We start from the raw sequence: 17010 nt of genomic DNA, 5'->3' as shown, positions 1-17010 counted from the left end.
AGGGGCCCTTTTAAAGGGTCCAAACATGTTGTTTTGACCATCTCCTTAATTTCTTTTATGAAAACATAAAATTATTTATTATTAAAAAATAGAAATTAAATTTACATTTTTGTTCTTATTTTTATTTTTATAATTACGCTCATTCTTAAATTTTATTGTCGGATTTATATACACATCACTTTATTTGATATTATTTATATATTTAATCATTTTTTAATATTATTTATATATTTAACGCTAAAAATTTTAATATTACATTCTTATCACTCATATAAATAATATCAAATATATCACTTCTATATTTCATTTTTATCATCTATATCATCTTATAAATTTTAATATTTTATTTTATATATCTATATTTATTTTATAAATGATAGACTTATAATATTAAAATTTTAGATATTAATCCTGAAATAAAGTGGTATGTATCTAAATCTCCCTTTGTCATGAAAGAAAACATTCATGTAAGCCGAACATCTCCGTCGGACATTGCCGTCAAATCTCGCGATGGCGTCGGCGGGAACCAGAGCAGGAAGAGACGGGAGCGTGACGGAAGAAGAAAGAAGAAAGGAGATCACAACAACTTGCGATTTTTGCGAGGCGACGCCGGCGCTTCGAGCTCCGGCCCACCTCGTCGCTCGAATCTTCTCGCAGCTAGACTGCGTCGATCTACTCAATTGTTCTTTAGTGTGCAAGTAAGCTGAGGTTATCGTGGTTGGCTATTCTCCTTATTAAATCCTTGCTTCCTCTCCTTGTTTTGGGTCTCCGCCCATTTGATTTTTGTTGTAGAAGTGTTGCTACTATTTTGGTTCTTTGTTTTGCGCTCGATTTCAGTTTCTTGCTATCAAGCCACTGTAAGGAGGTAGAGATTATCAGCAGGTACACGCGGTAGCTGTTCAATTTTCCCACTTGGTAAATAGGACGAGTTTCCAGGTTCCAACTACTTGACAAATGTGAGAATATTGAGTTTAGTCTTATATTACGTGGTTGAAAAATGTACGAATGTGAAAACTAATAGTTGGTCAAACTCATAGGCTGATCTCTATGATTACTAATAGGTTTGATCATTGCTGTATTATGTGCAACTTTTGATGTTTTTAATTCACAATCTCTAATCAATAGTATAAAGTAAGTGATTTGACTAGAGTGAACTGGTTCTTGTAATTTGTAGCTTCTATGCATCACGATGCCATCTACTTTGGATGAGGTAACTCATTCATGAACGGGAGACTTCAACCAATTGTCTACCATTTTTTCATTTTCTAAATTGTTCTATGAGCTTGCTCTAACTTAGCATCCATATTGAAAGTGGTTTTGTGCCTAATTTGGTGATTATTCTTATTAGTGCTCTCATTTTTAGATGATACCTCTAGGGCACACTCGCCTTAGTCTCGAAACATGGATCGTATGCTAAAACTAGTGGCAGCCAAGGGTAGACTGCTTATAGTGGAAGATAATTTTTACGATGGTAGACTGGTGATAATTAAAGCACAAATCCTCAAATCGTCCTATTTGTGTTGGATTTTTTTTCTTCCTTGTAAATCATTTAGGGGGCCTTGCGTACTCTCACATAAAACGTTGTTCTCCTTGCTGGAAAGCATATAAAGATAGTCAACTGAAAGGGGAAGAGAATAATTAATTTCATTAATTCAAAAGATGTAAACATAAGAGACACAATGGGGGCTATATATAGTGTTGATAAAAGAAATCGAGAGTCATAGATGGGCTGGTTGACCAACATGTTATAATCGGAGAGAAATGAAGGCTTGTGGAATTTAAAGAGTCATTCATGGGGTTCCAAAGATTTGTCTGACTTTGCATGGTTGAAGGCTTAATAAAATGGCAATTCAAGAAGTTTGTCATAAAATAAATGAAGAGAAGCGAGGATAGGTGCCCAAGCCATGCAAGAATGAGAAAAGATGGTGGGTGGTTAGTTCTCAAAGTCAAAATGTGATGCAGAGGTCAAATAGTAATCAAATGATGGTCGAAAATGACTTAAAAAAGGGATCAGCTGGTTATAATTGGGATTTTTTTAAGTAAGCTGTTGACACTGAGCCTTCTATTTTATTTTGTTCATACAGACTAGACTCCATGACAAGCTATAGAGCTCTATGTCGGACTCTACAAAGAAATACGCTGCATAAAGTTACAATTGAATGTATTCATTTGCAAGGTTGAAGGCTTGGCTATGTATAAGGAGAAAGTAAAGTTTCTTTCTAGGCTTCCATCTCATGAGAGAATGCCACAGAAAACGCATATCAGGAATTTTTTAGCTTGTAAACTAGTAAAAGAACTAAGTTTTTTTAGTAGACCTTTGAACCAGCAATATTTTCCGGACTAGCTTAACATTACAAAGCTGATCAAGATGGTGGAGGTAAGAAATTTGCATATATCCTTTCTGCATATTCTCTATGTCAGTTACCTTGAGAGCTTCATCAACCATTGATTTGTTCAGTAATTTTTAAATTATCCATATGAAGCATGTACAACAAAGAAGCCTTGGGTAATTATAATGGAAGGTATAAAACGCACCAATTTGGTGAGTGCATAATGTTAGTGTTGAAGGGTTTCGAAGAAAAAAAGCTGGAGATTATAGCAACATGTATATATGGTTTTTGTTATTTATTTCAGCATAACATGTATATTTGGTATTCAAAAGGATTTGTAAATAATAGGCTTAACAATTCGTGCAACTTTCAATAAAAATAAATGAAAAATTATGACAAACCTTACCCCAAATATTTGGGATAAGGCTAATGATGGTGGTAACAAAAGAATTAACTGCCGAAAGAGCAATGTTGTGAATGCTAGTAGTGCTTGAGAAAAGAAATATTTTCTGTTTCTAACTTGAACAAGCAAAAGTTGTCTACCATTTATAGCGTTTGACCAATTTGATAAAAAATTGTCTTGGAATTAGTCTTCCCCTATGATGTCATTTATAATTATAGAGTCAACCTTATTTCTGTCTTCAAATTAATATTTCGTTGGATATTTCTTTCATAAGTCATCTTATTCATTCGGTTGTCACATTGATATTATTTTTAAGATTATAAATCTATCCCAAATATTTTATTGATTGAAAGTAGGGCATGAGACTAGTTCTCCATATAGCAGGCACAATGCCAATTATCTTGAAAACTAGAGAAAATACCGCTTGATCTGGAGCTCTTTGGTGTTGCTATAACTTAACATTCTTCCTTCAATGACTGTAACATGGAAATTAGCCACCTTGATTAATGTCCCATTATTCTCTTTCTCATGGGCTAATTTGTTCGTTTTCTTTTTATTAATAACCAGTTCTTACTACACTAGCTGCAAGGTGATTTTTTTTCTTTATTATATCAAATTTTATTATTGAGGTACTCTGTTAATACTGTTTATTACTCTCTGATGTAATTAGTTTGGCGTCCTTTAATCCCTGTCTATATTGCTTCTAAACAATACAATTGTTCTGATTTTTAACATGTTTCTTGTATCGCTTAATAGGCAGTGGTACATAGACACCAGAGATCTGAGGGAAGGTTGGGAGAACGAATACTTGGAGACTTTCAGTATGTATGCGTTTCTTCTAAAAAGGTGACAGTCTTACTCCCTTCTCCTTGCTCTGTAATTCTGCTATTATCTTCAATAAAGTAAAAGGGAAGACAACCTTGTTTTCTTGTACATAATGGATGCTGTTTTAGACTTTTATATTTGTTTCAACTTTGAAGTTAGTCACCAAAGAAGTTATATTCTGCAACTTTTATATTAGACATGGACTTTAGAAGACATCATTAAACTGCTTGTAAATGTATAAAGTGATCGAATTTGGAAAACGTTATTCTTATCGAATAATAATGTACATTTCCTTAGAATATATGGCACGATGTTCTTTCTTATAAGCCGGTTGTGTACGCTAAGAAAATGAACATGAAAATTAGAAATGTGTTTTCGATAGTTTAATATGTAAGTTGTAGGATCCTGTGTTAAGGTTTGATTATGCTTGTTAAATTAGGAATTAAAAATTATGTTTGGAATACAAAATTTATCAAAATAGAAAAAAAAAATTTGGAATTTGTGTATATATTTGTAATACACTAATCTAAAAGTATAATCTAATACAAATTATATCAGAAAATTCTGACACAATTTTTTTTCTTAAAATATGGTATTCCTTTTTAAATTTACTCATTGAAGCCTCATATCAAATTTGGGATCTTCTATTAAATATTCACCCTAGGTATACAAGATATCCTTGGATAAAGCAACTCATGGTTGTCGACAATAATCCTTATGTCAGGTTGGGTCAACTACCTCTTGTGACTAAGTAGATTATGGACTATGATGACCCGGGATGACGGAACCATGGGATCTTGATCTGATCTATCATCATTTCTCCCACATCCGCTTGAGGTTCAAGGTGGTGAATTTATAAATTTTAAATACCAAATCATGCCGCTACTATATGTCAGATATTATATATCTATTTGATGATTAGCTTTAATCAAAAGTTCTCTCTCGTTATCGGGAGGGGTAATTAACTATAGGGGCTTTTGCCTATAGGAAACTTGAACTCATATCATAAAGTCTTCGTAAAATGAGGGCGAAATCTCTGGGTAGTGTCTTATTTAAAATCCAATCTGCTTTCTGAAAATTTACCTTGGAACTTACTCATTAAAACTCTCCTCGATGGCCCAGAGAAGAAAGGAGTCCGTGGAAGGGCCGGGGCGTAAATTTTTGGAGCCCACAATATTTTTTTACATAGGGCATATTAGGGGAGGGAGGAGGAGGAGGAGGAGGTGGTGGTGGTGGATAAGGAGGATAAGGATTTGGAGGAGTTGGGGAAAGATAGTGAGAAGGTTCCTACCACTGATGTGGAGGTGGAGGAAGTGGAGGCCATAGCAGATAGAATCTTATATTATGCCATGGTGCATGTACATGTGAAGATCGAGAAGGCAAGGTATGTAATCTTATATGTATAGAGCATACATAAGAGTGATTCACAATTAGTAAAGAATAAGCATGAGTGACATAAGAGCAAAAGGTATTTGACTAGAAATTTCATGGATCCATCAAGGAAGAGGCATAAGCTCACTGATCCATTTGTCATTGATTGACTCACCCCATTGATTAGGAGCAATAGTTTACCTTCAAGACTTGGATATCAAGTGAGATTGATAACTTTAAGAAGGTGTTAGAAGTTGGTATAAGACATACATAAAATTTAAAATATTTGAATACTCTGACAATATGATTATACAATAATGTAATAAATATTTTACTTCATGGACAGTGAAAAATTAATTCATTACACTAACTCCTCTTTTTTTTTGCAACAATTTGATTTTTTTATATTTCATAATAAGGGAGTGAATATAGCTACCTAAAAAAGACATATGGACCTTACATAATTGTGTTGGATGAAATAATTAGCGAGCAGAATAGAAATCACGATGTACAGGAAGGCAACGAAGGACTCCTTCAAATGGCTTGAAGATACTTTCAGAACAACTTCTTTAAGTTATGATATAATGTAGAGTTCGTATATTTTCTAATTAATTGGATAGAATAAAGTTCATTAGAGAGTATATGAAATCTTAATGTTTGCTAAGGACATAAAGTTGTATAACTATGACCGTTCTTGCACTGTGATGCAAAACTTGTAGGCAATGATATATCCTTTCTATGAATGCTTCCCTAGGTTATTTGAGAAGGGTTGGTATTATTTGACAGCAAATAGGCACCACTCTCCTCCAAATCTACTTGGAATATGACTACCATAGATGAGGTTGAATGTCAGTTGATAATTTAATTAAAAAAATAATCATAATTGAAATAGTTCTTGCATTGCAATGACGATTGTGAATTGAATGTTATACAACACATTAAAGAAGAATATATTGGAAGTTAAATCCAATGACATGATTTTATAGGAATCATTTATGTGTAGATTGATTTCATAGAAATGTTGATTCATATGTTCATTTTGAATATTTCATATGTTGCATTATTACTATTGTATTGAACATTGTATTATTATTGTATTTGTGGTGTACATTAGCCCGGACGGACCAAAATGGTCTAGCGAAGCCTTTTTTTTTTATTAAGTATACATATCATGTAAGAGGATGTATCTTAGTGTATGTTTTATGCTAATGAGTCTTCTTGTTGATAAGGCTAGAGAAAGTTGATGAAAAACTTGAAGTATGGAGGCTAACCATAGATTCTAAGAGTTTTCGTTCGAGTATATCTAAAACTGAATACACTGAGTGTAATTTTAATAGTAATATATTTATTGGTGAGATTTTGACATTGGGTGATCAAATTACTAAAAAAAATGCCCGTTTTGGATATCTCGGGTCTATTGTTCAAAGTGATGGTAAACTTGATGAGGATATAGTGGAGGGATGCATCAGGCACGTTGTGTGATAGAGAAATACCCTTCAAACTTTAAGAGAATTTTTTATAAGATGTTGAGATCTACAATGCTTGATAAACTTAAGTGTTACATAGATGATGGTGCTCAGATGGATGGGTGGCTTTACACAGAGACGGAATGCGGAACGATATATACATGAAATTGTTGTAGTAGCTCTAGCGACTGATAAGATTAGAGAGATTTTCTTTAAATTGTATGATCGCATAAAGCATAGGTCTTTTCGATGACCCTGTTAGAGAATATATCTATTAGATCTGATCTGTGTTAATAGATGTAGAGGGAGGATTAAAAATACTTAATTAAAAGTATTAAAAAAATCTTTTTCAATAAATTTAAATGAGAATTTTACTCTTAATATAATATAATATAGAAAAAAGATTCATGTAGCTGACTGTGGCCCACAGTTTGATAAAGACTTATTGTGGTTGTTGTTTTACGTACATTAATTCCTTAATTAAAATAATGGATGTTGTAATGTTGATGATGTGGATAAATTTACAATTTTTTTATACAACATAGAAGAAGTACCATGGATAAATTTACAAATCTAGAATTAGTACTATATGATTTGAATGCCTTATAATAACCTTATTTAGCCCAGCTTGTCTATAATTGCACTATCATTTACTCTATTGTCAATAACACTTAACATGTTACTAAAAAATTGTCTTATAAGAACTTTATTCAATCCTATTCAAATAATTAATCAACTGTATGTTTGGCCCTTTCATCAATCAATTTCAAATTATCTTCTATGAGGGTCAAATATTTTTTCAATTAAGTCCCTTAATTTTAACATTATAAGAGAAAAAATTTAGGCAAGCCTTCCCAAAATTATAAGAACAGCAGCAAATTGACATGATTACACAAGTAAATTTTCTGTAAAAATCAGTAGCAAAGTATATCGCACATCTAAGACAGAAGAAACAACAGAGTAATTACACCCAGTAAAAACAAAAATCAAACCTATAAATATTTCCAATCTGTTAAAAATTCAACACACCAACTGATATGAAATCTCAAATATCAAGTCCTCACTGTAAAAGCTTGCCCTGTAGGAGACCATCTCTGACCTGTGCGGCAACATCTTTCACAGCACCTGGGCCATGTGGGATAAACACAGCAGAAGACTTGGAAGAGGCACCGATCTCCTTCATGGTGTCAAAATACTGAGTAATCAAAACCATGTCCATCACATCCTTGGCTGAAGTTCCGGGCACATTAGCAGAGAATGCTAGAACACTATCTCTTAGACCGTCAACAATGGCCTGACGTTGGCGTGCTATGCCAAGGCCAGCTAGATATTTGGATTCTGCTTCGCCTTCTGCCCTTTTTATTTGTAGAATTTTCTCTGCTTCGGCTTTTTCGTTCGCAGCCAGCCTCATACGAGCCGCTGGATCATTAATGAGAAAAACAATAATCATCTTAGAGGATGTTTGGCTGGAAGTAGGATTTAGTAAAGCTGAGGGTTAAATCATGAAAATTGTTTGGGATGATGGGTTTTAAATTCAATTAATTCTGATAAACTATTTGATGCTTGTTTAGGGATTTAAAGATTTCTATGATTATGAGATTTGAAGCAGCGGGAGACTTAAAAGATGCTCTGGAGATGGAGATAGATCGAGATGTGAAGGGGGAGAGAGGAACCTAGGAGATGGAGGGAGGAAAGAGAAGATTGAGTAGAAGCATACTATTGTGCTGGAGCAAGGGATAGATTAAAAGAAGATTGGAAAGAGCCGACTACTAAAGTAGAGAAGTTCGCCGCAAGTGGGAAAAAATAGGGACCGTAAGGGGAGGTAGAGATAATGATGCCACGGGTACAAATTTTGAGCCTCTAAATCCATTAAGGTTTCGTTTGAGACAACTTTCTTACTGCTTCTTAAAGCAGCTTTCTAATGCAACAACAAAAACAACATTAAGCATTTGTCCAACTATGTGGGTCGGCTACATGATTCCTTTGTCGCTATTGTGTCATGTTAAAAGCCAAATTTTCATTTTAATCTAATAAAGAAAGATCATTTCTAATATTTTCTAATCAAGTCTTTTTAGGTCTACCTATAACTTTCTTAACATAAGTCAAATCTAATACCTCAACTTTCCTAACCGGGTCATCAGAAGGCATCCGTTTAATGTGACCAAACCATCTAAGGCGACTCTCTCTAATCTTATCAATAAAAAAGCCGTCCAAAACGAAGCCTTAATCTGTTGAATAGCGGAATTCAGTATGGAAAGTGGTGTCAAAATGGGATTTAAATTTCTCAGGAATTTAAGTTTCTCACTTTCACTGTTTTTCAAGATTTAAAGGTAAATCACACCTAAATCTTGCCTTAAAGCTGCTATCCAAACAGCCCCTTACAGTGTTAAATGGCACACACATCATGCAGCTATTTAATAGAAAGGATCGTACATAATTTGGTGAAATGATTGTGAGTTCAGCAATAGACTTGCCTGCATTTATCTCATTCATAGCCCTCTTGACATGTTCATCAGGCTCAATATCCACAATGAGTGTCTGTACTATTTCATATCCATATGTGGACATTGCCTTCAAAAAAAAAAAAAAAGTTAAAACCACAAAAAACTTACTTGATTCCAATTCTAAAACATTAGAAAATGATATATTCTGTCAGCAAAATGCCTTTTCAAGTTCATCCTCCACAGCTTTTGCAATATCATTCTTCTGCTCAAAGACATCATCAATTTTCAATTTTGGAACACTAGCCCTTATAACTGCAGTAGAATGAACTATTAACATGAAATTTTATAGTCACTTTATAAAATAAGAGAATAAAATACTCCTTATGTTTTACCATCAAATACATATGACTGAATTTGTTCTCTCGTATTGCTAAGCTTGTAGAAGGCGTCAGCAGCCTTGTTTGCCAACGCACGGTACTGTACTGATGCAACAACCGTTACAAACACATTATCCTGGTATGCCAAGAAGAAACAAACAAATAATGGTTAATAATTTATTATATTTGATCTGACAGCATAAATATTACAATCTTATTTTTGGTCTCTATATGAGGAAAAATTATTCTATGCGGACACCGAACATTATCCGGAGGCGAATCTGAGCGCATCATGTCACTCTTACTGTGTACCGCTATGTAACGGGGCGACGTAGCTCGCTCTGATTCGCCACCGGACGACCCGGTGTCCACACATAATAATCTCTCCTATATGAGATAATTAAAAAACATGTCAAAAAATCATACAAATGCTCTGAATCTGATGTAGATTTAGGCTTCGCTTAGGACGGCTTTCTTACTGCTTCCGGAAGCAACTTTTTAGTACAAAAATTAAAACTTTTGTACTAGAAAGCTGCTTTAAGAAGTAGTAAGAAAGCCGTCCCAAACTAAGCCTTAATTCTTCTTAAACTAGATTTACATAAAGTTACTGCCTAGAATATTCATAACTCAACTGCTATAACATATGTCAGCCAATTCTAAAACAGGAACAATCAGTTTCTGGAAGTTTTTGCCTCATGCAAATAATTCAAAATGAAAAGAATCCTTCTAGTTTCCATTGACCATTATTAAACTACTGCTATTGATATAATCTGATTCAGAAAATGGTGATAGAATACTGTATAGTTAACTTTTCTGTAAAGGTGTCCCAAATAGCAGCACACCTTTGTTTTGGTTTCACAACGAACATCAAGCTGTTGGACACGGAGTGAAAGGTAGCCGGCCACATTTTTTCCTAGAATCCATGGAACAAAATGACAACCTGGCTCAAGAACATCATCAAACTTTCCAAAAGTTTCTTTGATCGCTACAGTTGATTGTTCCACTTGCAAGCAGCAAAGTGTCTGACCCATTTCTTGCGCTCTATAGAAGAAAGTATAATCAAAACAAAGAAACCCAAATTACTTTGCTTTCTGCTATAAGGAATTCCTTATGCATATATTTTAGGCAAATTAAATGCAATATTCTGGACGAAATAACAAAACACTAAGGGGTTTTTTGGTATCATCTAGGATTTGATTTAAGTAGGATTTCATAAATCCTCTAAATCCGGATTTTGGAAATCCTGAGAGGCCTAAATCCTGAAAACTGTTTGGTAACATACATGATAAATCCTATTAAATCCCATGTGACTGTTTGACTATGGAGCGGATTTAACGAGCTGACTCTTCCTCTCGAGCCAATGGATTTCGTAAATCCGACAAGAAATAGGATTTCGGAAATCAGGGATTTAGCACCAAAAGGCGGAATTTTCCGTCTGTGGCGGCTTTCATTTGCTGTGAGATTTGGTTTTGCATTTTAGGCCGTTTGGCTGGATTTTGCTCAAATCCGCATCTGCTACCAAACAGCCCCTAAAATAAAAGCAATAACTTGAAAAGGAAACGGTGAATAAATAATTGCGTGTTAGCTATACTGGAACGGCCCCGCACAACTAAACGTAGTTAAAAGGTATTAAGCTATAAATTGATAAAGGAAACAATTAAGCTATGAATACTTATATATGAAAACTTCCTACCATAAAGCAAATAAAACTGAAAAAAAAAAAAAGATGAGAATCATAAAGATTTCACCGTAGATCAGAAGCAGGTGTTGGCTATCAAGGACTATAAAAAAGAGAGCCATAAAAGGTATTTATAGCAATAACAGGGAAGCCAGTCTCGTATATTCAGAAACAAAGGATGGTCATTGAAGGAACACCAATAGCAGCAGTTTCAGAAATTTCAATTATCCATCTAAAGTCAAAGGGTACCTATCGAACATAGTTGAATGAACCAAATAAACACAATATATGATTATCCTTATCCTGAGAAAATAAATATAATATCTAAATCAAATAACACGAGCAACAACCATGTGATAATAAAATTGCCACGCATATTAAAAAAAGTAGTTTTCTGGGACCAATAAATATGTAAAAAATTTGACTAAAGATATTTTGAACAAATTTTTTATCATGATGGCCTCCAAAATAGTACAATATGTTTGAAGTCATCTCATAGTAAACATAATAATTGTAATAACCATCCTAACCAACATTTCGGGTCAGTTTAAATTAGGATTTCACCTTTAGATCAGCACAGTTTTGGCCTATCAAGGAATATTAAAATTAGAGGAAGACGAAACAAAGGATTATAGAAGGTACACCAATAGTAGGAGTTCCAGAAATTTCAATAATTCATCTACAGTCAAAATGTACTCAAACAAATTCAATTGCCTAAATAAAACAAATTATATCATTATATTTCTCCTGAACAACTAAATATAATATTTATATCCAAGAACATGAGCAACAGCTATATGATAATCAAATTATCACATATTAATTAGTAATATTTTGCTGTAACCAACAAATAAGGAAAAAAATTGGCTCAGCATATCTTGACTAAATTTTTTTATTATTATGATCTAGAAGCTATTGAACAAGGGCGGAACCCAATAGGTTCTAGGGGGGGCAGTTGCCCCCAAATTTTTTTTAAAATTTTTTTATATGGTTTTTTTAGGTAATTTATCCCTTTTTATTCATTTTTTAGTCTTTATTACAAGGGTTTTCATGCAATTTCCCCCCCTAAAAATTTTAAAATACTAACAAATTCAATTGCCTAAATAAAACAAATTATATCATTATATTTTTCCTGAACAACTAACTATAATATTTATATCCAAGAACATGAGCAACAGCTATGTGATAATGAAACAGTAACATATTAATTAGTAATATTTTGCTGGAACCAACAAATAAGGAAAAAATTTGGCTCAGCGTATCTTGACTAAATTTTTTTATTATTATGATCTAGAAGTTGCACTTAAAATAAATCAAATCTTAAGCAAAATTTAATTAAATGTCCCAACCCAAATTTCCTCTAACAAATATGAGAATACATGTAGCATTGGTTTTACAAGAAATAAACAACAAATGAATGGTATAATAGATTGCGCATAAAAACATCCATCATCAACTTATCCAACCTCCACCAGATCCGTTTGAATAAGTAGCTTGAAAGCCAAACTCTAATTGAAGAACAGAAAAGTCAAATCTCGTTAAAGAAAGGAACAAATTAAAAATAAATATTAATAATAAAGAAATCACAAGTCTCAAAACAACTAATACAGGAAAGGCCTCTACTTAAAACACTGGGAAATATGAAAGTGCTAAGTATTTTACAAATCTAACTGTTAATGCAGAAGTTTTGAATATTGAAATTACAAGAATTCTGATACAGAAAGGTACGTCTGAATACTATTCTGCGTCAATAACACAATTTCTTTCCGAAAGAAATCAAACCCTCTTAGATAATTCCGCTATCGCTCATTAATAAACGAGCAGAGCAAACGTTTACGCAACTTAAGAAATTAAACCCTAGATCAAACCCATCCACATGAAACCGACAATAACACCGATATGACAATGATTTGAAAGGGATCTCAATTAAGAAACAAACAAAAAAAAAAGTATATTGAGCAAAATCAAATAACAAAGAAGGGATTGCTCACCTCAATTATACGACCCAACCATCAAAATTGCAGAAGAGGAAGCTTTCAGAAGGAATGAGTAAAGGCGATCCTTTCAATATTTAATGATTTATAGCGACGAGTTTTACACGGAAAAAAATCCCAGCTTCGGTTCTCTCGAACCCGACCGCACGCACCGGCCAACAACGGCCCATAGTTATATTGAAATATATTATATTAATTTTAAAATAAATTTAATAATGTTTACCTAACAATTTTTATTCCTCTTTATATTGAAAGGCTATTTTTATTAATAAAATTAAGTTTGTGTCAAACAATTATTTTAATAGAGAGCAAATATTTTCTTCTCTAAGCTATAAATCACTGTAAATATAAAATAAAAGAGATAAATAGAGTTTAGATCACATAAATTTTTGGGTGAAAATCTTGAAAAAGGAAAAAGTATTACCAAGTCTTTTGGAATACTATTTCAAGTGAACAACTTTTGAGAAATTATTGATTAGCTATTCAATTATTTGACCATTCATTCATGCTAGGCTAGTGATTTCCTTTAAGCTCGACAAACAATTTTCTCATGTTCGGAGATGGAACCCGCCTCTTTTTTTAGCGTGAGTAAAATAAGATTATGAAATACGTAATTATATATATATGAAATAAAAAAAATATATTTTTTCTTAGAACTAGGTAACTGCGTTTATGAAGGTGAGAAAAATAGTTAATATATTTATTCTTATAAATAAAAAGATTTCAAGATGGGCAATTGCCCACCCTATGCTCTTCCTATTCACACCTATAAGTTATGTTGTTGATTAATGATTTATGGCTCTCACTAAAAGGATGCTCCTACCTAATTGTGAATGGGTGAGACTTCGTAGGGAGATAATAACACCTAATTAATGTGTGATTCTTTTTTATTTTTTTTCTGGCAAAATACATAGAAGTGTAAGTGAGCTGGCTTGAACTCTGACTTATTAAAAATATTATATTAATAATATATATTATTTTTTTATAAAATATCTTAAAGCATTTCAAAATTCTCTTATAAAATTCTTTTTCCCCGTTGATTTGGGAAACCGAGACATTTTAGAGAGAAAATGAGAGAAATGTGAGGAAAGAGAAAGAAATCTTTGATTTAGAGGCTGCAGAACGATTTCGTCCGTCGGGCCTTTAAGAAAAATTGTCCATATTGCTGTAAGGAATCTTTATTTTTGGTATTTATTTGATCAAATTTATGTTTATGTTACCGAAAAACATGAATAACTTTGTATTGATAAAACTTTCACAATGTAACTTTTTGTATGTTATAGAGATCGAGATTGTGAACATTTTGAGTATTTATTTATGATTTTTCATTGTGTGGTTTTAAAAATAAAGTAATTTTTGTCTACTCAAAAATTTATTTTGATGTCAAAAAATAGTGATTTAGTTAAACAAAAGCTTCAAAATGTTAATTTATGCAATATTTAGTAATTTGATTAAATTCTAAAATTGTGATTTTTTACTGAGTATGATTTTTGTTGTCTACCATTATGATATTTTAGTATTTTTTAAATTAAGCTCAATTGTGCATTATTTATTGCAATATATTAGAAATGAATGTGGATATGTGATTGAGATTACTATTATAGTTCTGTGATAATAATGTATGTGTAAAAGACAAGTAAAGACTAATTGACCCGTTGGTTGGAGATTAATTAACTTGTATAGGATGGTGGCCCTACAGGCTTTTGTTTAAATACTATCATTTGGTGTTATCCTCTACCAATTTACGTGATACTGATTGAGAGTTATAAGGGGATTATTATTGTGCCAACAGGCAAAGAGTGACGACTCTCTTTACCGAGCCAACAATTTATTGATACATATACAATACTGAAAAATACCGTGATAGCTAGGATTTTTACTTGTTTAGTATAACAACTGAAATGCATATTCTTGAGACATTTTTCTTATTATTGTATGAATTTATTGTTATGTATGAATTTACTGTTATTACATTATTCTACTACTCATGCCACTTGATTGTTATTATTATCAATTTAGATAATAATATTATTTGATACTATTAATTCATTGTAATAATAGTAAGCATGTGATATACTCAGCACGTGATATATAAAATTTATTGAGCATGTGATTGAGATATTGAGTTTGTGATTGAGCTACTGATTTAATGTTGATATAGAATAATTGGACACCATGTGTACACTTTTATATGAATTTATTACATTAACAGGATTTCACTAATTTTTACTGATATTTTGATTTAATGTTTTATCCAATTTCTTTATTGATTTATATTGAGGATATGATGATTATTTTATAGATTTGACACTCGTACTGGTTTACTATTTTACTTGCTTCCGTACTATAGAGTTTTACTATTTATAAATTCTACTAGTATTGTATACGAATTTTACTATTTCTATATTGATTCAATGATCATATGAATATTTTTATTATAATTTAACTGTTGATATGCATATTATTTTGTTATCATGCTTTGAATTCAGATATAGATTTTGGTGATCTACTGAGTTTTTTAGCTCATTATATGTAGTTAAATGATTCCAGATCAGGGTAGAGGATCATGAGTGTGAGGCTGGTCAAAATTTTTCAAGTTCTATTTTTTTTATTTTAGCTATTCTTTTGTACTCATGACATGGTAGATATGTAATAATTGTGTTGATCTTGAGTAATGTATATGATTTTGGAAATTAATATATATTTATACATTAATGTTTTGAATTATATAATCCATTTTTTGTTTAATATTAATATATAATATTAGATAGCTTTGGTGTTGTTTATTAAAAGATAAATGAATAATTTTTTTCAAATTTGATAGCTCTGGTGTTATTAGATAGCTCTTGGGCATCATACATGGTTCTTAACTCAAACTATATTGTTTTGATAATTACAAATATAATTTGGCTTAATTATTATTTAGATTATTTTTCAAACTAATACACTTGTTTTGAAAAATAGAACTAACAATTGCAAGTGTACATGAGGATAAAAAATGAAAATGTGTTGTGTGAACCTGAAACAAAGATTGCACAAAGAAAGATGTGAATCAGGACGTTGAGGCCAAGGCTAAGAAATCAAGAGTAAAGCATCTAGATAAGCCATGAATGATTCAAACAAGAAGATAATACAAATTAAGTCAATACTTATATATATATTTTGACATTTTTTAAGTGTTCTATTTTATGGTCCAAGGGCATTTGTGAAACAACCAGCACATACATGAGATTTAATGACAAAACTAATTATACAAAATTCAAAATAATAATATAAATTGATCTCTTATAAATTGTAATGTATATAATACGAGTTAATTGAGAAATCAAATAAGATTAATATGTATTAGTTGATAAAATTATAAATTAATTATCCTGAACTAATTGTATTATATAATGCAAATCTTACAGTATGATCGGGCCTAAATTTAAATTAAATTATCATTACTAGAATATTTTCTTAGTTAAATTAATCCAAAATTTGAAGTAATTGTACTGCACAAAGCATATCATATTATATAATCACATTTCTAAATTAATCTAATTGAATAGTATAAAGCAAGGGGGGTAAGAGATTTGTGATATCTTGAAGCCTTTGCATTGTAATAAGGTGTAGACTAGCGAGGGTGCTAAACTAATAATTTTCTTAGAGTGTATGGTTTCTCCTTTTCCTGTTAAGGAGAGAGGCTTCTTCACTTAGTGGTCGCTGATGAATATAGTGATGAATCCTTGAACTGGAGGCTCAAGGTGTAGATGTAGGCATTAGTGCCATATCAAATAAATTTTATTTTGTAATACCTTCAAATTCAGTGTTCAGTTCAACCTATTCTGAGATATTTTGAACTCTTTTTTATGTGTTTGGTATGTGATTGAAAGTGTGTTGTGAGTTTGAAAAAAGTCTTCATGTATTTTAAAGTAAGTTATGGGGGTATGAATGCATATTGGTAAAATCTGAAACTTTCCCCCCTTGAATGCCTGACTGTGTGGTGTTATGGTACCATGACATTGTAATAATGTCTCCTTGGCACTATACTTTCTGATTTTTGGAATTTGAACTAGCGCCACAGCACTTAAATATGGTGCCAAGGCATTGAGTCATTTTCTACACTTAAAATATCCAAAT

General features: G+C 32.1%; 2 protein-coding genes across 5 annotated transcripts; one reads left to right on the top strand and one right to left on the bottom strand.

Annotated features, from left to right (window-relative positions):
- The first annotated feature begins 434 nt into the window (after positions 1–434).
- Positions 435–3884, top strand: LOC110106681. The gene is made up of 2 exons (XM_020836649.2): positions 435–698; positions 3490–3884. Exons 1-2 carry the CDS (start codon positions 511–513, stop codon positions 3581–3583), a joined length of 282 nt encoding a protein of 93 aa, XP_020692308.1. The 5' UTR covers positions 435–510; the 3' UTR covers positions 3584–3884.
- A 3371-nt stretch (positions 3885–7255) lies between these two features.
- On the bottom strand, positions 7256–13037 carry LOC110106680 (hypersensitive-induced response protein 1). Of its 4 annotated transcripts, none has more exons than XM_028697794.1 (6): positions 12886–13037; positions 10059–10257; positions 9232–9352; positions 9060–9166; positions 8870–8966; positions 7256–7814 (listed from the first exon to the last, which is right to left on the bottom strand). In XM_028697794.1, exons 2-6 carry the CDS (start codon positions 10245–10247, stop codon positions 7456–7458), a joined length of 873 nt encoding a protein of 290 aa, XP_028553627.1. In that variant the 5' UTR covers positions 10248–10257; positions 12886–13037; the 3' UTR covers positions 7256–7455. The 4 variants fall into 4 exon arrangements, with proteins under 4 accessions (XP_028553627.1, XP_020692304.1, XP_028553628.1 ...); XM_020836645.2 differs by having other exon boundaries at positions 9060–9151; XM_028697795.1 differs by lacking the exon at positions 12886–13037 and adding an exon at positions 10965–11120.
- Positions 13038–17010: the final 3973 nt, after the last annotated feature.

Source organism: Dendrobium catenatum, unplaced genomic scaffold, assembly GCF_001605985.2.
Source record: "Dendrobium catenatum unplaced genomic scaffold, ASM160598v2 fragScaff_scaffold_998, whole genome shotgun sequence".
NCBI lineage: Eukaryota > Viridiplantae > Streptophyta > Magnoliopsida > Asparagales > Orchidaceae > Dendrobium > Dendrobium catenatum.
The sequence above is the reverse complement of the archived record's forward strand: the minus strand, read 5'-3'. Positions and strand labels throughout refer to the sequence as shown.

Coding starts and splice junctions, on each gene's coding strand:
- LOC110106681 (XM_020836649.2), top strand. CDS start 511: ATGGCGTCGGCGGGAACCAGAGCAGGAAGAGACGGGAGCGTGACGGAA. Junction 699..3,489: donor AATTGTTCTTTAGTGTGCAA/GTAAGCTGAGGT, acceptor ATCGCTTAATAG/GCAGTGGTACATAGACACCA.
- LOC110106680 (XM_028697794.1), bottom strand. CDS start 10,247: ATGGGTCAGACACTTTGCTGCTTGCAAGTGGAACAATCAACTGTAGCG. Junction 9,353..10,058: donor GTTGTGAAACCAAAACAAAG/GTGTGCTGCTAT, acceptor TTGGCATACCAG/GATAATGTGTTTGTAACGGT. Junction 7,815..8,869: donor TATGAATGAGATAAATGCAG/GCAAGTCTATTG, acceptor TTAATGATCCAG/CGGCTCGTATGAGGCTGGCT.